The sequence below is a fragment of the Brassica oleracea genome, chromosome C9 (genome assembly GCF_000695525.1).
Source record: "Brassica oleracea var. oleracea cultivar TO1000 chromosome C9, BOL, whole genome shotgun sequence".
Lineage (NCBI taxonomy): Eukaryota > Viridiplantae > Streptophyta > Magnoliopsida > Brassicales > Brassicaceae > Brassica > Brassica oleracea.
Genome location: NC_027756.1, coordinates 34,430,341 through 34,452,286, shown reverse-complemented (window position 1 = coordinate 34,452,286; position 21,946 = coordinate 34,430,341). Strand labels below are relative to the sequence as shown.

The 21,946-nt window shown below is 29.8% G+C and overlaps 2 protein-coding genes across 2 annotated transcripts; one reads left to right on the top strand and one right to left on the bottom strand.

Annotated features, from left to right (window-relative positions):
* Positions 1-2,836: 2,836 nt before the first annotated feature.
* Positions 2,837-4,260, top strand: LOC106314853. Its single transcript, XM_013752666.1, has 4 exons — positions 2,837-3,075; positions 3,195-3,352; positions 3,558-3,854; positions 4,007-4,260. The coding sequence occupies exons 1-4, from the start codon at positions 2,837-2,839 to the stop codon at positions 4,258-4,260; spliced, it is 948 nt and encodes a 315-aa protein (XP_013608120.1).
* A 13,532-nt stretch (positions 4,261-17,792) lies between these two features.
* LOC106314852 lies at positions 17,793-20,130 on the bottom strand. Its single transcript, XM_013752665.1, has 4 exons — positions 19,945-20,130; positions 18,730-19,829; positions 18,042-18,580; positions 17,793-17,935 (listed from the first exon to the last, which is right to left on the bottom strand). The coding sequence occupies exons 1-4, from the start codon at positions 20,128-20,130 to the stop codon at positions 17,793-17,795; spliced, it is 1,968 nt and encodes a 655-aa protein (XP_013608119.1).
* Between the last annotated feature and the right edge of the window lie 1,816 nt (positions 20,131-21,946).

Below are 21,946 nucleotides of genomic sequence, written 5' to 3'. Positions count from 1 at the left end.
TTTTTCGACCTTGTGTGATAACTGATAATACTGATACTCACTAATTGACCGAATACTAATCATTTCTTTGTCATTTTAAACTGATATGGCTGCTTGAAATAAGAATATATAATAATTATGTATACATAAATGATTTGAATACAGTAAATATCTGTTTACCTGTATACGCTTTCTTTTCCTCAAAACTTTGGAAGCACCTGCAAGTTCAGAAAAAAAAAAACGTAGGTATAAACAATACTGAATTTAAAATGTTGACGTCATTTCGTGATAAAAAGCATGTCGAGAAGCAAAAATTAAGAAACAGTCAACAGATTTCTTGAGAAAGAAAACATATTCTCTAAGTTACAAAAAAAAGAAAACATATTCTTACCAACTCCTAAGCACTAATGCAAGTATGTGTGTGGTCAGCCCTCTTCAGTTTGAGCACTTATATTCTGTATACATCTCAAAATCTATGGTTTTGATTTTAAGTCAAACATATGATATTGAATGCAGAAAGAAACATATTTAATATTACCATTCAAAAGGAAAATGTAATAGTGTATGTAAAGTATATAAATGGATTAAAAAGTTTCCATTTTTTTTTTCTTTCAGAATATGTTAACAAGCCAAATAAAGTTAAGTCAACCATAATATTATGTTCAGTCCTGAATAACTCATGTCATAAATTTTTGTTTCACCTAATTCCTAATTTAGGGGTCATCAAAATAAAGAAAGTTGGAATAAAAACAAATGTTCTTACCTCAATTGGAAATATACGTAAGCAAAAATGTTCCATGAACAATTGACATCTCTGATAAAATCCCCTATTTATTATTGGAAATTTTTCCAAAATTGAATAAAAACATGCTCTTTGCCCCCTTAGTATAAAATCAACCTAAATTAGTCCTTTTAGTATAATATTTGCTAAATTTCCAATCTAACCCTTAATTTATCAATTAAAAAAATTAAAAACATTAAAAAATCACTTTTAAATATCAGTTAAAAACTAATACGAATTTTGACAAAAAAGAAAGAAAACAAAAACAAATTAAATCAAAATCTAATTAAAACAAAATCTAAATAGTAAGAAAAAGAAGAAGGAAAAAACTCCCCAATCACTTTAATATATGAGTGATTTTAATTTTATTTTTGATAATTATACAATTTTATATTATTTTTTAATCTTCTATAATTTTATTTATTATATCTTAACCAAAATAAATAAATGAAATCTATCTAAATAATAATTTTAAATATATACATATATATTCTTAAATATAATTTAAAATAAATCAAATTATTTTATTTTTGAAAATATATTTTTATAAAAAAAAATCAAAAGAAATAAATGAAAATCGTTTTTTAGAAGAAAATAATTGAAACACGTTTTAGGACAGTAAAAAGATTTTCAAATATTTTTAGAATATATTGTAACCAAACTTTCTATATTTTTGGAAATATGGTTATTTTTATCCGTAGAATATAGTTTTTATACTGTGTAGAGAACATACAACTAACACATAAGCACATTCTATCATATGTAGAGCCTTTTTGAGTTGTGTCTAGATTTTGTATTCCTATAATTTTAGAATTGCTCATACAAGTATAAGTTGCATTCAGAATAAATGTAGCTACATTTACAATGTGTACACATTGCATTACTCATATTTAAAAATTTATTTGAAAGTAGATTATTGGTTCTAGAAAAATTAAAATAACTTGTTTAACATAGAATTCAATTTCTACCATGTCATTTTTCGGAGAAAATGAAAACTTCTTTCCATAGAATATAAATTAATTTTTTTTTAATTTAACAAGTTGTACAATAAAAAAAAAATTTGTGTATATGATTATTTGATCAATTGTTTTATTTTTATAAATTTTTAATTCCTAAACCTGTTTATTTCATCAAGTTTGAAAAATAGAAAGGGTAATAATGTCCAAAATGGACAAACAAAATTTTATACTAAAGAGACAAAGAGACTATTACTTGAGAAGCATTTTGAGTGGGAAATGTTGATGTATCGTTAGCACAATAATTCTAAAAAAAAATAGTTGACGTGTCGTCTCAATAATGATTCTCATAAAAAACTGACATGTAACTTTATGCATTTTCACAAACATTAAAATTTTAATTAATAAATATTTATTTTGTCTAAATAATGATTTAGAAATCTTGTTTTTATATCTACTGATTCTCTTTAGTCTCTACAAGAATTCTCATAAAAAGCTGACATGTCATCACTTTATGCATTTTCATAAAACACATTAAATTTTTTATTAATAAATATTTATTTTGTCTAAATAATGATTTAGAAATCCTATTTTTATCTATTGATATAAAGTTGTCATATTAATTTTGAGTCATATATTTTTATCTATTGATGTAAAGTTGTCATTTAAATTAGTTTATGGTTATCACAGGAATGGGACTAAAGAGAAATGTGCCATCAAATTCGACATCGCAAAGTTTTTTGATACTGTGAAATGGACTTTCATTATCTCGGTTCTACAAGCAATGGGACTTCCCCCACAGTTCATTCATTGGATCAAACTGTGTATCTCTACGGCTGCTTTCTCGGTGTCAGTAAATGGGAGTTTAGAGGGATTCTTCACAAGCGCCAGAGGAATTCGCCAGAGCTGTTCCCTTTCACCTTACTTGTATGTCATCCTCAGTAATGTTATCTCGAAGATTTTGAATGAGGCAGCGGAAGCAGGTGAATTTGAATACCATCCACAGTGTCAGGGAGTTCATCTTACTCATCCCAGTTTCGCTGATGACATTATGGTCTTCACCATTGGTACACCAGAATCGCTTATGGGAGTAATTGGAGTCACGAATTGATTTGCAAGCATGTCGGGTTTGCGCATTAATGTAGCTAAATCTACCCTCTTCGCCTCCGGTAGTAATCTGAGCCCTCTTCTAGATGCAGCAGTGGCTCTTCGTATTGGAGTAGGAACGTTACCTATCTGTTACTTGGGTATGCCATTGACTGCAAAATCCCTTACTAGCCATGACTACGAACCATTGATAGACAAGATCAGAGGGAGGATGCTGTGCTGGTCTAACAGAGCTCTCTCGTTTGCAGGAAGGTTACAACTTATTAAATCAGTCATCTCGATTACTGTTAATTTCTGGAGTTCTGCTTTCATATTACCAGCTAAGTGTTTTGACACTATTGAGACCATGTGTAGCGCTTTTCTATGGGCAGGATCGCCTACAAAAAATCACAAGGCAAAGGTGAGCTGGGAGGATCTTTGCTTCCCAAAGGAAGAGGGTTGATTAGGGATCCGAAAGCTTCGGGATTCAGCCAAGGCATTTACTATGAAGCTCATACGGCGAATTTTCACACAATCATCTTCTCTTTGGGTTAGCTGGGTAACTCATTATCTACTCAAGTATAACTCTTTCTGGGATGTGCGAGATGATTCTAAAGGTTCCTGGATATGGAGGAAACTACTCAAGTTAAGGGATGAGGTGTATGGTTTTCTCAGAATTGATATTAGAGATGGGCAGACTTGCCACTTTTGAATTGACAATTGGACGGAGAAGGGACGTTTGATCGATATCACAGGAGCAACTGGCACCACTTATCTTGGGGTTCAGCGACATGCTAGAGTATGTGATGCAGTAAATTTGGAAGGTTGGACTATTAGAGGGCAGAGATGTCGACGGTTTCAGGAGCTGTATCGCAACATCTTGGCGATTACACCTTCCAAACCTGAGAATGGTGCTGATATAGTACTATGGAAGCATGCGGATGAAGACTATCTACCTACATTCTCAGCATCAAAAACTTGGGATCAAGTGCGGGTTAAAGGGATAAAGTTGAGTGGAGCAGAGTGGTTTGGCTACCTCAAGGAGTTCCAAGGTACGCCTTCATCACTTGGTTACCTATAAGGAACAGACTGTCTACAGGGGATAGAATGACACAATGGGGCATGGCACAAGGATGTGTTTTCTGTGGAGAAAGAGATCAGACTAGAGACCACCTTTATTTTGCATGTCCATACTCTTATACAGTTTGGGAAGTTCTTGCGTGCCGGCTTGTTGGAAATGAAATTAATCCAGATTGGCAGTGGACCATCACACGGCTGCAGCGTATGAGAGATAAGGAGTTGGATACTATCCTTGCACGGCTGCTGTTTCAGAGCATGGTTTACCATGTGTGGAGAGAGAGGAATGTTAGACGCCATCAGCAGCCTGCGATGAGCACTGATCAGATGAGAAGAAGGATTGACAAAGTCATGAGAAATAGGATTGTCTCCCTTCGATAAAAACCGGATCACAAGTACGGAGGTTTACTTATACGATGGTTCGAGGTCACTTTATAGACCAGATCTTTCTTTTATTTATTATACCATAGCATAGAGAGTATTTAGCTCATTTTTGGTTCTTGTACATAACATTCTTTTACTGATGGATCAATAAATTTTAAATTTCATCCAAAAAAGTTGTCACTTAAATTTTTTGACCTATTCAAATTAGGTTTCATTAATTTAAATATAATGGAATCAACTCTATTAATTTGGTTAATCATTATTCATTTAAACCTGCCACGATTTTAGTTAGTATTATCGATTTCATGTAGCATCAAAATTGTTCCCAAAATTAACCAAATTACTAACCCAACATATTACATTACCAACACAACAATACGCATCAATGGCAATTGTCGTTCTTATCATTCACAATTAGTAACATTTGTCTTGGAGTTAATAATACAGATCTCTTCAACCTATATCTGGCAGTAACATTTATCCTGGTGGCAATAACATGGATCTCTTCAAGTTCTATGTTACTTTTCATAGGTGTATAATCTTTAATTTGTTTTGATAATGTTTTGTTAATAAAGCTTGCTTATAATGAACAAAATGAAAATAAAAACAATATTTTTGAAATAGCAATAATGTTACGAAAATTGTTTACATCGACAATTAGTTTTTTCATTAAAGCTGGTATATTTTTGTAAATATATATACATTTTATATTATTTTGTATAATTTTGTATAGTTAGTATAATGTTATATGTTTTATACAGTAACCATTTTTTTATATTTATAAGTTAGTCTAACAACTTTTCGAATAATACCAAAAATATGTGAACACGTTTCATAAAGTAGATTTGATAACTAATTTAAATAAGATTGCCAAATCAGATATTATCCTTTAAAAAAATACTTAGTATCGTTTCGATTATGATGCAACTAATAAACCTAAACATATATTCAAAATAGAGATTATCATTTTACTAAATAGTTGGTATATATTAAAAAAGATACAGGACAACTAATTTTCGAAAACCTTCTTAGAGTACTACTTTTTATCTATTGATGTAAAGTTGTCGACAATTCTCCCAAAAAACATCTCAACTTTCGGTAGACAAAAACTCTAGCCGTCAAGAGAAAAGCAGAGATATTTTTTTATAGTTTCAAACCGATGGCTGGCTTATGTGGTTCCGACATCGGCTTGTTTGATTCGTTTTGCTTTTTTTTTCTCTTTGATTTGATTTATTTCAAGTCACTTGGTTTGTTTGATTTCCACTTTATTTTAAATCTGGAAATTTTTTTTATTATTTTTTGTATGTTTTTTACAATGGATTTTGTAAGACAAAAACTTCGGTTCAATTGAACCAGTTAGAAAAGGTAATTGACAGATCTACTGGGGATAGTGGCGATGGGTCTTACCGGCTTCAATAGTTGATGTTCTTTATTTTATGGTGATGGAGTTCTTACTGCAAACTATGCTGACTTTGAAAAGTAGCATGAAATTATATGGAACGGTAATCTTTTTGATTCTCTTATTATCAATAGAACAATATAAAGAGTTGACTTGTCTCGTCTCGGTGATTCCTACTGACTCCTACTGGAGTATTAAAAAGAGGATGGCAATTGTTCTCAATTCAGTCTGAAACGTAGTGTTTTTGGATTAATACGAAGATTATCTCTCTTGAGCTTCAACTATTCCAAAAGTAAATATGAAGGTTTTTAATGAAAATCTTTAGTTATCTATATGCAATAGATATGTGTTAGTTAACTTTGGATCCCTACTAGTATATTATTTTTCTACTTTTGTTATGATAGTTCTCATTGTTTAGAACTCTTTGCCTAGAAAACTTAATAATACAATTCAGTGTCAAAGGAAAAAAATGTAAAGTTGTCATTTAAATTTTGTACCTATTCAATTAATTTGAATATAGCGAATCAAATCTATTAATTTGGTTAATCATTATTCATGTAAACCTGCCACGATTATGGTTAGTATTATCGAATTCATTTAGCATCAAAATCTTTCCCAAAATTAACCAAATTACTAACCCAACATATTACATTACCAACACAACAATATCCATCAATGGAAACCGTCGTTCTTATCATTCATAATTAGTAACATTAGTCTTGGAGTTAATAATACAGATCTCTACAACGTATATCTGACAGCAACCTTTAACAAAACAAAAAATATCTGACAGTAACATTTGTCCTGGTGGCAATAACATGGATCTATTAAAATTTTATGTTACTTTTCATAGTCGTGTAACCTTTCATTCTGATAATGTTTTGTTAATAAACCTTCCATATAATTAACAAAATGAAAATGTAAGCAACATTTTCGAAATAGCAATAATGTTACGAAATTGTTTTACATCGACAATTATTTGTTCATTAAAGCTGGTATACTTTTGTAAATATATATACATTTTATATTATTCTGTATAATTTCGTATAGTTTGTATAATATCGAATAATATTATATGTTTTATACAGTAACCATTGTTTTATGTTTATAAATTAGTCTAACAACGTTTCGAATAATACTGAAAATATGTGAACATGTTTCATAAAGTAGATTTGGTAACTAATTTAAATAAAATTGCCAAATCAGATCATATTATCCTTTTTAAATATACTTAGTATATTTTCCATTTTCCATTATGATGCAACTAATAAACTTAAACATATATTCAAAATAGAGATTATCCTTTTACTAAATAATTAGTATCTATCTAAAAAGATACAGAACAACTTATTTTTCGAAAACTTTCTTATCTATTAGAGTGATTGTTACATTCGTATTAAAACACACACAAAATATGTGAAAACGTTTTATATACTAGATTTGGAAACTAATTTCTCTAAACTTTATGGATTTGTAATTGTATAATATAACAACAAACGAATATGCTCAACATATATTCAATATATTGACTATAAAATATTTTTCAAAATAGTTAGAATACATGCATATCGTATAAACTTACTAAAATTTGTAAGAAAGCAACAATATCTTACACCAAGCAATATAGCGTTAGTTTCAATTATTTATAAATTGTAAACATCACTAAAAAGTATAAATGAAAATTATTCTGTGCAACCGCAGATATCAAAATCTGGTTTGGATTTAAACTATAACGTTTACGAGACCAATGCATATTGACCCAAAAACTAACGTTTACAAGACCCATGCATATTGCATATACTGCAGTATGCAGTCTTTCGATTTTTTTTTTTTTTTTGACAATTACTGTAGTCTTATTTGATAGTAAATGTTTACATTTTACTTATTGTTATAAATTTAATATTTTATGACATTCCTTGCTTTAAAAAGTCCTAATTGAGATAACTGCTAAACTAATTTAGTTTTATGGTATTTCAAAATAAAAATGAATTTTTAATAAGAAATAGATTTTTACCCGCGCTTTCAAAAGGCGAAATTATTTTCTAACAAAAAAATTAACTTTCGATATTTAGTTTCTTGTAGTGTTACTATTTTTATTTTTGGTACATATATATTATAAATTTTATTAAATTTTAACTCGGTGTAAAGACGTACTATGAAAAGTTGTCTTGTCTCGTCTCAGTTACTCCTATTGACTCCTACTGGAGTATTAAAATAGAGGGTGGCAATCGTTCTCAATTCGATTTGAAGCATGGTGTTTTTGGATTAATAAGAACATTATCTCCCTTGAGATTCAACTATTCCAGAAGCAAATATGAAGTTTCTATACGAAAATTTTTAGTCATACATACGCAATAGATGTGTGGTAGTTAACTTTGGATCCCTACTGGTGTATCTCTTTTCTATTTTTGTTATGCTAGTTCTTGTTGTTTGGAACTCTTTGTCTCGAATGCTTAATAATACAATTCAGTGTAAAAAAAATGTAAAGTTGTCATTTAAATTTTGGACCTATTCAAATTAAGTTTCATAAATTTGAATATATCGGAATCAACTCTATTAATTTGGTCAATCATTATTCATGTAAACCTGCCACGAATACAGTTAGCATTATCGAATTCATTTAGCAACAAAATCTTTCCCAAAATTAACCAAATTACTAACCCACATATTACATTACCAACACAACAATATCCATCAATGGAAACCGTCGATAAAGTTCTTATCAGCAGTGACGGACCCATCAATTATGTTTAAATGTGTCATAATACAGAACTAGATGATAACCCGCGCGCATGCACGGGGTGAGTTCTTATAATAATGTTTGTTTATGAAATGATTTTAACATTTTGCAACACTACCATTTTTATCGATTGTAAAATGATGAATACATATATGTTGGTCTCTTAACTATATCATCGTTGTTGAAGAGTTAACATATTACATTTCATTTTAATTATTTTTAAGCCTTCATATGCACAAAAGAAAATTAAGTTTTGCAGTTGACACAAATCACCAAAACCAAGTAGACAACATCGATTGTATAATGACGAAAGGGGATTAGGTTTTCTGCTTTCGATTTGTTTACTATTGGCTCTCTGTAAGTGATTTCATTTTCTACATCTATAGAACGGTGCTTTCATTCTCGTCTTTGTTTCATTGATGTGAGTTAATTGGTTTTTTTTAACTTCTTTTATGAATTCAGTGAATTACATAAGTGTCAATTAAAAAAAATGGACATCTGTAAAAATTAGTTTCACTCCATATACATATCTAAGAATCAAATGAAAAAAAAATCACCGGCAAACTATATTAACAGATTAGTGTTCAAATCTAATATATCAAGTTGTTATTGAATATAAGTGCAGACTCGAAATATAAATGTTTGTCTAGTATATATTCACCAGCTCGGTTTAAAAATCATCTAATTTGAACAACAAAACAAATTACTTATTTTACCAATTCGGATAATATCTTAATCTGAACGGGTAATATCCGAACCCGAATGGATATCCGAAGATCACCAAACATAAGTACACTTAACTCTATATTTCTAGTTTATTTATCTCATTTTATTCAAAATATTTATATTAATGATTCTTATTGCTCAAAATTAGATAATATACATATAATTATGAAGAAAATCATTTGCTACTCACTTAAAATACATATCAAGTTCTTGTTTCTTGCATTAACAAAAGTTGCGTCTAAAAATTCAAAATAACAACTAAAGTCTTTCTATTTTTAAAGTTTTATCTCCAAACCTATTAATAGTTTAATCTTTTAAAAATTAAAAAAAAAACAGTTAAGTTAAAATATATTTTAAATACAAAAAACTTAAACAATGAATAATTTATTTATTTTTCTTCAAAATTTAAATATCCGAACCCGACCCAAAATATCTGAACCCGAACATAAAATACCCAAACCCAACTCGAAATGTAGAAATAGCCGAATGGGTTCTATACCTTTATACTGAAATATCTGATACAAATCCGAACGTGTATCCAAACGCCCACCTCTATGATATATGATCATTTGTATCTTGCTTGAACAAAAAAAAAAGAAGTTAAACCATTGATCACAAAAATTTTAATGTGAGACTTTTACCATTGTTAGTAATTTATAGTCGTTTTTAAAAATTCAAAATATAACATATAAGAAAAAATCTAATTGTTTTTATTATATGCTTAATGTGATTGTTTAATTTCTTATAATAGTATAAAATTAAACAATAGAGAGGTTAAAATTATTTTTTATCAAATATGTATTATTCATAATCATTAATTATCATATACATGTTAACCATATTAGGTAATTCTGTAGTTTTTATTAATTAATTTAATAAAAATCATAGTATATGTTTAATAAAAATCATAGTATATGTTTATATGGACCAATTTATTTTTCTAATAATTCTAAAAATCATTCTCGTGATGACACGTGATTAAGAAAACATGTTATAATGCTCTAGGATTAATATACAGAGGATTTTTTTTAAAAAAAATAACAAAGGTGTAATTTGGAGAATTGAACTCGGGATAAGGGATGTCAAACCCATTAAATCACCATAAATGCTACTGAATCTACACTACTTAACATACAAAAAACTATTTTAAATTAATTCCTAACTTCGCGGGTCTCTGCTTATCATTCACAATCACAATTAGGGCCTGACTGGTTCAACCGCAGCGGTTGCGGTTGCGGCTGCGGAAGTTTGCGGATGCGGGTGGTTGCGGTTTCTAGCGGTTTTAAGAGATTTATACGACTGGTTCTGCGGTTAGAAATTGGTGCGTTTGCGGGATACTTATGACTGGTTAACTACCAAACGCAACAGCGGTTAAATAATAAATTAACAATATTTACATTTTATATCATTATAAAATATCAAAAATAATAATATTATAATAAATATAAAATTTATATTTAGAAAGTTATAGTTTAAACTTTTTAAAAATTATAGAAAATATTTTCATTTTAAAGTTTTATAATATTAATTAAAATATAATAGATATATTTTAGTATTTTTATAATTCCAATTTAAAAATTTTATTGAATAATTTTATTTTTGAATTTATATGGTTTTTGAAAAAAAAAAAAAAATTTATCCTCCCGCAACCGCCCGCAACCGCAAACGCTAGCTGGAACCAGCTTTTGAATTTATGAGGTTTAGAGCGATTTGGAGCGGTTTGGAGCGGTTTGAGCGATTGTTGCAAAACGCCAACAACCGCTATCAACCGCAAAAGCTGCGTTTGCGGGTGGTAGCGGAAAAACCAGTCATACCCTTAGTAACATTAGTCTTGGAGTTAATATTACGGATCTCTTCAACAGATATCTGACAGTAACATTTGTCCTGGTGGCAATAACATGGGATCTCTTCAAGTTTTATGTTACTTTTCATAGCCGTGTAACCTTTTGTTCTGATAATATTTTGTTAATAAAGCTTGCATATAATGAACAAAATGAAAATGTAAACAATATTTTCAAAATAGCAATAATGTTACTAAAAATATTTATATCGACAATTATTTTGTTCATTAAAGCTGGTATATTTTTGTAAATATATATACATTTTATATTATTTAGTATAATTTCGTATAGTTTGTATAATATTGAATAATATTATATGTTTTATACAGTAACCATTGTTTTATATTTATAAATTAGTCTAACAACTTTTCGAATAATACTGAAAATATGTGAACATGTTTCATAAAGTAAATTTGGTAACTAATTTAAATAAGATTGCCAAATCAGATATTATCCTTTTAAAAAATACTTAGTATATTTTCCATTATGATGAAACTAATAAACCTAAACATCTATTTAAAATAGAGATTATCCTTTTACTAAATAATTACTATCTAATTAAGAAGATACAGAACAACTGATTTTTCGAAAACCTTCTTATCTATTAAAGTGATTGTTACATTCATTTTTAAAAAAACACAAAAATATGTGAAAAAACGATTTATATACTAAATTTGGTAACTAATTTCTATAAAATTTATAGATTTTTAATTGTATAATATAACAATAATAAACGTATATGCTCAACATATAGTCAATATATTGACTATAAAACATTTTTTTCAAAATAGTTAGAATATATGCATATCGTATAAACTTGCTAAAAATTTGTAACAAAGCAACAATATCTTACACCAAGCAATATAACGCTAGTATCAATTATTTATAAATTGTAAACATCACTAAAAAGTATATATGAAAATTATTCTTCGCAACCGCGGATATCAAAATCTAGTTTGGATTTAAACTAACGTTTACGAGACCAATGCATATTGACCCAAAAAACTAACACGTTCACGAGACCCATGCATATTGCATATACTGGTGTCTTCCAAAATTTTTTTTGACAATTACTGTAGTCTTATTTGATAGTAAATGTTTACCTCTTTTACTTATTGTTAAAAATTCAAGATTTTAATATGACATTCTTTGCTTTAAAAAGTACTAATTGAGATAACTGCTAAACTAATTTAATTTGATGGGCTTTCAAAATAAGAATGACTTTTTAATAAGAAGTAGATTCTGATCCGCTCTTTCAAATGACATAATTATTTTCTAAGAAAAAATTAACTTTCGATATTTAGTTTCTTATAGTGTTAGTATTTTTATTTTAGGTACATATATATTGAAAATTTTATTAAGTTTTAACTCGGTCTAAAGACATACTATGTAAGGAATATATCAAATATTGTAATATTTTTTTATTTTTGGTATACATATTTTCATAAATTAAATATTATAAGATTCTATTTTATATAAAATTATTTTGATTTAAAGAATGAGATTTATCTAATGAAAATAACTAAGATTAACACATTAATTTATTCTGTTTCACGTGAAATAAAATATTTTGATTTTATTTATTGTGGCACTCAGTATTTATAAATGGTTTGAAAAGAAACCTAATTGTATTAATTTTCTTCATAGCTCCGCTGTTACAATACTTATAAATGTGGTTAATTGGTAGCTTCTTTTACTCAAAGCTCAGAATCATCTCAGCCATCTTGTTGGGGTCAAAATCGGTTACGACGGAATCAACGTCGGAAACTTCCTCGGAAATGTCATGTTTGAAAAAGGGAGATAAAATTCAAAGAGAAAAGAGAAGCGGGAACACCTAAATCGAGTTTCGTAACAATTTCGAAAATGATTCACACGATAAGTCATCGAGAAAGGTTACTCAAAGCCTCGGACAACGGATCCCGGACAGCAAAACACCCATCGTCCAACTCGCCGAACGGCGAGTTGGACGGCGTTCTCGGTCCAACTCGCCGAACGGGCGAGTTGGATCGAGCAAGCCGTCTGAGTCGCCCGTTCGGCAAGTTCGACCCGTCCAACTCGCCGAACAGGCGAGTTAGACCGAACATGCAGTCCAACTCGCCCGTTCGGCGAGTTGGATCAATCAGCCTGCCTTCGCCCCGTCCTCATAGCTCCCCTCCCCTTTGGGATCAGATCGAACTTGCTCTTGTTTCATCTCGATCGGAGTCACCGTTCGAACTTTACGATTTAAAAACCGTATAAAACGGCAACAATTAGCTGAACACCTCGAATTGCCTACGCTATACGAGGAATTTGAATGTTCTTCGGAATCGACGTCGTTTCGAAAGCGCTCTTTTTATAAGGTCACTTGTCGTTGGCTCTCGCAGAGAATCCAGGACCTCAAGGAAAGTTAGGGGTTCCTGACTTTCCTCTGATTATGAAAATTGAAAGTGCGAATTTCGATTTCCACACATCTCATTCATGCTGACCATCTCATGGCTTCCTATGTTCACCGGCGCACGGAAATCTGATTTTCTCAACCGAAAATACAACCATGAGGCAAAATTAATACATGTTTTAAAATTCAAATTATAACATTTCTTATACGGAGCTAATGCCTTCACCTGAGTACACCTTCACACTCATCAATAAATGTAAACAATGAAACACTAATACATTTATAGAATTTTTTTTGATAAAACATACTCCCTCCGTTTATTTTTGTTGTTTTATAAAATATTTTTCTAGAAACTATAAACGTTTATAAATTTTTATTATTAAATAAATCAAAAAATATTATTAAAATAAATCAAAATAGTTGTTTTATAAAATATCTTTATTGAAAATATAAATTTTAAGTATTTAGTAAAATTAACAAAACTTAATTTAATAATAAAATTTTAATCTTATATAAGAGATTTAATCATTATAATTTTTTTATCATATCAGTTACACTTATGTTAATCTTGGTTATGTGTGTGTAAAGAAATTTTAGATTGGTTGTGTATTCATACAAATAATTTCTTTTTAAGAGATTAAAAATTTATGATATGTTACTCTAAATTCTTTAAATGTAAACAACATAACCGTAATTAATCGAGGATAAAACGACTGCAGACTAACATTGAATTTGAATCATTACAATACAAATATAACTCTTATGAGGATGGTATCGTGATAGGATCAAAAACTTTAAAAATATATCTCTTATAAGATTAAAATTTTATTCATTAATTAGTTTTTGTTAATTTTACTAAATAATAAAAATTTATAAAATTTTAAATTATTTCAAAAAATATTTTTATAAAACAATTATTTAAAAAAAAAAAACAAAAATTTACTGTACATGTGGCATCCTCGTTAGTAAAAATAGCTGACATAAAATTCATGTCACCAAACTTAGATGATGTCGCAGCTGATGTGGCGACTGTGTATGTTTCGCCTAAAAAGTAAAAAATATGTATGTTATTTGAAATTTTCGAAAGTAGAGTTATGGTTTTGCACAGTCATATATGTCAAGTATGAATTGAACATATCGCGATACATTGTGTGTAAAATTTTCGTTTTTCCTACAATTGACAGTTTACAAGACAAAATCAATTACTCAATATAAACTATAAAATTATTATATTTTAAATACCATATTAAATAATTATTTAATACAGATAAAATTAAAATATATATTATTATTAAGAAAATAAATATTTATTTATACAAAATATTTTTTAAAAACTACGCACCCAAGTTCTAGATTGTGATCCGCGCGATTGTGCATGATTATTTTATTTTTATTTCTATTTATAGTTTATATTTTAACTTGTATTTTACAGGATTCAATGACATTTTATAAACTTTGATTCGTGCCCAAATTGTATTTTTTGATTTTCAGTTTAGTTTCGATACGTTTATGGGTATTTTCGGTTCAAGAAATATAGTAAAAGTTAAGTTTTTATCAATTTTGGTTTGGTTTGGGTCTTGTTATTTTAGTTTTTGGCTTGGTTCAAATAACAATGTTAGAAACCCGATTAAATTTCAAGTTCAATTCGAGCGTGTGTGGCTGAATATATTTATTATATTTTTCGGTCTTGATTTTGATTTACGTAGCTATATTTTTAGTTACATTTTCTGATTTTTATATTTTGTTATTGAAATCGGTATATCTCAAGGTTATATGTAACTTGTATATTTTAACAGTTATGATCAGAATATACCAATATCATTTTAAAATAGTAAATATTTTTAGTCTAAATAGGGGTTAGGAATCTATTTTTGGGTAATAGATAACTATACAGTAGAAATCTCTATAAATTAATATTTGATAAACTAATAAAGATGATAAATTAATTAATTTTATCAGTCCTGAGTAAGGCTGATTCAAAATAAAATACAAATCGATAAAATAATAAGATAATAAATTTTAAAAAATCATATATAAATATATGGTCCAATTAAAATCACAAATAATAATTTAAATATATACAAATTAAATATGTTTATTTTTTATTATTAGTTTACTATTCATAATTGAGTTCATTTCTATTTTTAACACTTGAATATATTTTGATAGTATTTAATAAAATTATATCTAAAATCACATGTAAATGCTATGAAACATTTTTCATTTAAACCAAATAATATAATAAAACCATGAAAGTCAAATTTCTATAGTTTAAAATTAACTATATTTTATAAAAATATTCCAAAATAGAGGACTCTTTAAAGGATATTTTTGTAATTAATAACTTTATAAATTAATAAAATATTATAGTCCCAATGTTATTAATTTATAGAGTTTTTACTGTATATTGGTAGTTGTTGAAATTAATTATAAGGAATTTAAATAAATTTAGAATATTGCTATCAGTTTATAAGAAAGTTAAATGGATTTTTAATATATTAAATATAGTTATTATTTTCATATAATATTGGCTGCACAAATATTCTGAAGTCATAATGATTAATTTCCTGAATTAACTGAATAAATTGTGAACAAATTTCTTAAACTGTTTCCGGAAATAGGGGATGTAATTAATATATTCTATATATAAAAAGAGCAAAAACAGAGAATGAATAAAATAAGAACATTCCTGAAATCGTTAAACTAAAAATTTGTTGAACTATACAAATATCATTTATTATTTTTCTGTTTAAACAATATCATTAATTTACGGGTAAAATCTTTTCAAAATATATTTTTATAATATGAAAAACAATATCTTTTGGTTTCAGAATTTAAACAAACAATACACAATTTCAAAATTGTGAAACTTATAGTATAAAAATAATCAATGATTTATTCATATTTTAATTTCCAACGATATGCCAAAGAAAATTTTCCATTCTGAATCAAGATTTTTTTTTTTCATTTCTGAATTGAAAATTTGAAAGTTAAGATATAATTTTGCCTGATATAAAATTGAAATGAGTAGATAATATATGGGAAATATCTAAAGACGATATATAGTTATGTTATTAGTCATGGTTTTGGGTATGTAACATATATTTATTTGTTATACTGTATTTAGTCATTTTACTAAAGTATAGCAATTATATTATAAGATTCCATTGGTATGTCATGTTTGGAACGTTAGGAAATAGGAAGGTTAGATAATACTCCATCTGTTTCTAATTGTAAGTAGTTTTGCTTAAAAGCACAAATATTTAGGAAGCTGTAATTTAAAAAAAAAAATATCATTTAATCAATTAATTCAACCAATTATAGAAAACCTAACATTATTTCATTGGTCACACAATATCCAATAAATGAAAAGATGCATTGAAATATGTAAATTACTTATATTGTGAAACAAACTCTTTTTGCTAAAACTACTTACATTTTGAAACGGAGGGAGTATTAGTTAGGGAGGATAGGAAGGTCAAATAATATACGGGGATTATGATTAGATACTACTATATATATAGACATCTATAAAATTATGGAAGAGTAAATAGATAAGAATATAGTATAGGATTCCACATTTGTCAAATATTGGCTTCTATAGTATAACAAACCTTTGTATCAAAAAATGTCTATGTGTAGGCGAAATTTAAATATAAATAATTAGTAGGAGATATTTAAGATGATAGTGTAGACGGTAAATTTTTAGTTATTAGATTGAGTTTTTTTAGGTTGGTGACAACTTAAATGATTTAATTATATTAAGTCACAACATTTTTAATAGGTTTAAATTTAAAGCATGCCAAGGTAAATTTCAAATAGGAAACTAATTTAATAGATTAGAATGTATACATAATAAGGATGGAGGTCGTAGATAGCCCCTGGAATTGTTGTTGAAATATTTGGCGCCATTGGTACATTTTTACGGATTTCATTTGGAGTTAAAGTCCTGATCAAACTCATTTGATGTTCAAGTCATATGCATGTAATGAATATGTTTTTGCAACCTTTAGTGGAATCTTCACAAGACTTATCTCATTATATTTTTCTTTGCCCTCAGTGGCGTAATTTGCGCTTTATTGAAGAAAATCAAATTAAAGACTCAAATAGTAATTAAAAAAAGAAAAAAATATATTTAGAAAGAAGATTTTTAAAGGAAGAGAAAACTAAAAAACCCTAAAATCTCGAAGATAAAAAGAAAACTGAAGAAAAAATATCTTCTTCAAAAAACCAAAAACATCGTTTGACTCATAAATAAAAGCAACAAACATTGTCATGACATTATTTCTCCTCTTATTAGACAAATGTTTTTAAAATGAAAATGCTAATCAACCAACACAAAACAAAACAAACATAAAGAGAGAGATTCTATTGAAAAACCTAAAAGATTCTCTTATGTTATTTTGTTCTCATTACCCTATTTGTTCTCGTTGCCGTTGTTGTTTTTGGTTACACCCACGAATCTCTTGCGAAACCTGAACCGGCGACATCATCACCGCCATCTTCCGTGACGTCAGCCCGCCTAGTTTGCTCCTGCATCATCTCAAAATTGTTTCCGCCAGCGCTATCTTCCACATCATCTTCTTTGGCGTCTGAAAGGTATAAAGTTGTTGCTGTTACCAGAATTCAGTCTTCTCAAAGATCTTCCAGCATCATGTCTTTGGCCAAGCCCAAACCTCCTTCCCCTGAAGCTATTACGATTCGTTCCAGAATCATGGCTCCTCCTTTCATCGAATCTCGTCGGCGGCATTCTGTTTCTAGGAGGTGACATGAAACCTATTTCTTGATCTTCAAAAAACCGTTCCTGGAAAGAAAACCTCATGCTCTCCATCATCCTCTCCTCGGCTCTAAACTCATCATGAGGATGAGATAATCTATCTCCACCGTTCCACGGGACTGGAGAACGACTTCTAGATCTCCTAAAGACCGGAGAGTTACCTCTTCCTCTCCTATTACCACTCATCCAGTTGTGCATCCGACCATAAAACTGGTTGTTATCACCGTGCCTGCCTCTCAATACACGATCCCCACCATTTGAAGACCTTCTAAACCGACCACCGCGGTATCCCCCATTTGAGAAACGCTTACGTACATAACCATCGGGTTGTGATCCTTGTCCGGACCCTGATCCTGAATGATCAAAGCCGCCCATCATACCTAGATTTTCAGGGTGTGGAGGCTTGAGAACATAGGGAGGTCTGGAACCCGAACCACTAAAGTATCCTCTACCAGAACTCCTGTCATGTCACCCAAAACACTTATATGGAGCCATGCTCAACTCTTCATTATCATCAGATCTGAAAACAAAAGGACCACTACTAGGTTAATAATGAACTATTAAAAAGTAAAATTACGTAAAAATGAGGCATGGAAAGAAAAAACTTGCTTTGTCCTTGGGATGGCATCATGCGAAGGCAACTCCTTAGATGGTTTCGACACAAACCTCCTTGAAGAAGAAGAAGACCGCTTCTTAAGATGCAAATCATTCATGTGAGCCACATCATTCTTCTCTACGTCCCTTCTGTCATGAGCCTCTCCAATTCTCAATGCATCATGAGATTTACGCTCTAATGGTCCCAACTTAGTCTCTGCCAAGATTCTCTTACCAGAATCATTCATCTTGTTGTCATTATTTTCAGCCATAGAGAAGAATCCTTCATCTTCAACCTTATTTTTTCCCCTACGGTATGGCTCCCTTAATTCTCCATCCTCAAGCGGGGAATTATAACCAGATTTGAACTTATTTCCATTTCTAGCAGCTGCTTCAGCCTTAGGACCACATGCTGATGAAAACTTTTCTTGCCCAGCTGATACAACAAACCCATCAATAGGTTCGCTCTCTCTAGGAGGCATTGGATTTGTGATTGCTCCCTTCACATCTTTTTCAGAGGCATCATCTTCTACATCACAAGGTGGACCCCAAGCATCCATAGAAACATTTAAGTCCCAGTGTAACCTTAAATTCTTTTTCTCAGTGGGTTCACTGACTGATGATTTATCTGACTTTATGACAACTCCACTATCAGGTGCTAAATTTTCACTTTCACTTGCTCCCTTAGTAGCTATTATCATCCCTCCTACGCTCGCTATGCCCTTCTCATCAGCCAAATCAAACGAAGATTTTTCAGGAGCTGCATTATCCTTTTTGCCTTGCCCCACCTGATCTGTGGAACCAACCGCATGGGGCAATATGGTCGAGCCATCTTGCTGCTGAACAACAGGTTCTTCAGCAGGCAGACGGTCAACAGCTGGTGCAAGATCATTGCTCAAATTACACGCAGCATCCGCAAGTAACGCAATACCAGAAAATTCAGGACCACTGCTGTCATTCTTTGGGTTTAACTTCCAAACATGGTTGATCTCCGGCCCATGTTCTGCGATTCCACGTCGACCACATGACTCTCTTGGTGACGGGGAGGCAACCATCATTCCCCGCTTCTTCATTGGAACACGCCTTACTCTTTCTGCCACATGCTGGCGTAGAAACTGCCATAAATAGAAAGGACAGAATCAGATATATATATATATATATATATATATATATATATATATATAGAAATGTAGTGAGACCGTGAGGAACACAAAGGAAAGGAGAAAAAACCTTTCCAGGCTCTGACTCATTTGCTATTGTGCCTGATGAACTCTTGTCTTTGTTCTCAACATCTGAGTCTGCAACTCGTACAATTACTTTCTCGTCACGCCATGTTGAACTTTTGCTACCTTTCGCCATCCAAGGAAGCTCACTGTCATTGGTACTCTTAAGCTCACCACGGTTGGTTTTTGCCATGCTTCAATAAAATAATATTCCATTAATAAACCATATATGAAATAATACAAAACATAACCAGGGGCTATTGTTTATTGTCTATCATAGAATATTCACTGTAGATATACTTCACAGCTAGAAAACTAGTTAAAGACCCTATGAGCTCGTACCTGAAAATAATATCCCTAACTTTGAAGAACATTTTGACAAGCCTTCTTCGTATTAAAAGCATAACAATCTAGCATTTATTTCAGTTTAATCCAATTATATCTGACTCCAGATCATTGTCTGCACACCCTTGATCAAAAGGGAAGATTAAATGTTCATCAGCCGTGCACCGAGATAAGAAGGCAAGATCCATCAAAAAAAATTGTCATTGCGAAATTTCTTTCATTTTCAATCATGAAACACATCGATTCTTAAGCCTATCATATAAGGTCGTACATAGATGAATCAGAGGGACCACTAGTTCATATTCATATATATATTAAACTATTAATCCAATTCTATAGATATGATATCTAGATGGTACAGATTTCAGAGAATGGTAACATGGATTAGATTTGATATCTGGATGAATCTCACCTGTATAAAATTTCATATATAGATTCAAATCCACCAACACTTTTTCGACCTTGTGTGATAACTGATAATACTAATACTCACTAATTGACCCAATACTAATCATTTCTTTGTCATTTTAAAACTGATAGGGCTGCTTGCAATACGAATATATAATAATTATTATATATACATAAATGATTTGAATACAGTAAATATATGTCTACCTTTATAAGCTTTCTTTTCCTCAAAACTTTGGAAGCACCTGCAAGTTCAGAAAAAAAAAATGTACCTATAAATTAACAATGTTGAATTTAAAATGTTAACGTCATTTCGTGATAAAAAGCATGTCGAGAAGCAAAAATTAAGAAACAGTCAACAGATTTCTTGAGAAAGAAAACATATTCTTACCAACTCCTTAGCACTAATGCAAGTATGTGTATGTGGTCAGCCTTCTTCAGTTTGAGCACTTATATACTGTATATATACATCTCAAAATCTAGGGTTCTGATTATAAGTCAAACATATGATATTGTATGCAAAAGGAAACATATTAAATATTACCATTCAAAATGAAAATGAAATAGTGTATGTAAGTATATAAATCGATTAAAAAGTTTCCATTTTTTTGGCTTACAGAATATGTTACCAAACTAAATAATGTTAAGTCAACAAAAATATTATGTTCAGTGCTGAATGACTCATGTCATAAATTTTTGTTTCACTTAATTCTTAATTTAGGGGTCATCAAAATAAAGAAAGTTGGAATAAAAACAAGTATTGTTACCTCAATTGGAAATATATGTAAGCAAAAATGTTCCATGAAGAATTGACATCTCTGATAAAATCCTCTATTTATTATTGGAAAATATTCAAAAATTGAATAAAAACACATTTTTCGTCCCCCCTTAGTATAAAATCAAGAGAAAATTGTCAAATATAACTCACAACTTGAATTCAAATGCAAAAGTAAACCCAAACTTGAATCAAATGCAAGATTAACCTAAAAAGCTATTGAAATTATAACCAGCCCCTTGTGAACAAACAAAAAACCTGAATTTTTTTTACGTTTCTAACCCCCGTAAGTCGTCTGGACTAGTTATACTTAGAAATAATTTAAAATTTTTGTAAAAAATATTTTCATAAGTGAAAAATTGAAATCATGTAATTAACATATGTTTTAAGAGATATAAATTAAGATATAACAAAAGTTAATTGTTTTCAACATAGATGAGTGAAAGTAGTGAGTCATGATATTCTTTGGTTTAGGTTTTGC

Excerpts from the sequence above, each read along its gene's own strand:
- LOC106314853 (XM_013752666.1), top strand. The coding sequence starts at position 2,837 with ATGTCGGGTTTGCGCATTAATGTAGCTAAATCTACCCTCTTCGCCTCC. Across the intron at positions 3,076-3,194 it reads GCTCTCTCGTTTGCAGGAAG|GATCGCCTACAAAAAATCAC; the intron begins GTTACAACTTAT and ends TTCTATGGGCAG. Across the intron at positions 3,353-3,557 it reads CACAATCATCTTCTCTTTGG|GAGCAACTGGCACCACTTAT; the intron begins GTTAGCTGGGTA and ends TCGATATCACAG.
- LOC106314852 (XM_013752665.1), bottom strand. The coding sequence starts at position 20,130 with ATGGCAAAAACCAACCGTGGTGAGCTTAAGAGTACCAATGACAGTGAG. Across the intron at positions 19,830-19,944 it reads ATGAGTCAGAGCCTGGAAAG|TTTCTACGCCAGCATGTGGC; the intron begins GTTTTTTCTCCT and ends TATTTATGGCAG. Across the intron at positions 18,581-18,729 it reads GATGCCATCCCAAGGACAAA|GAGTTCTGGTAGAGGATACT; the intron begins GCAAGTTTTTTC and ends GTGACATGACAG.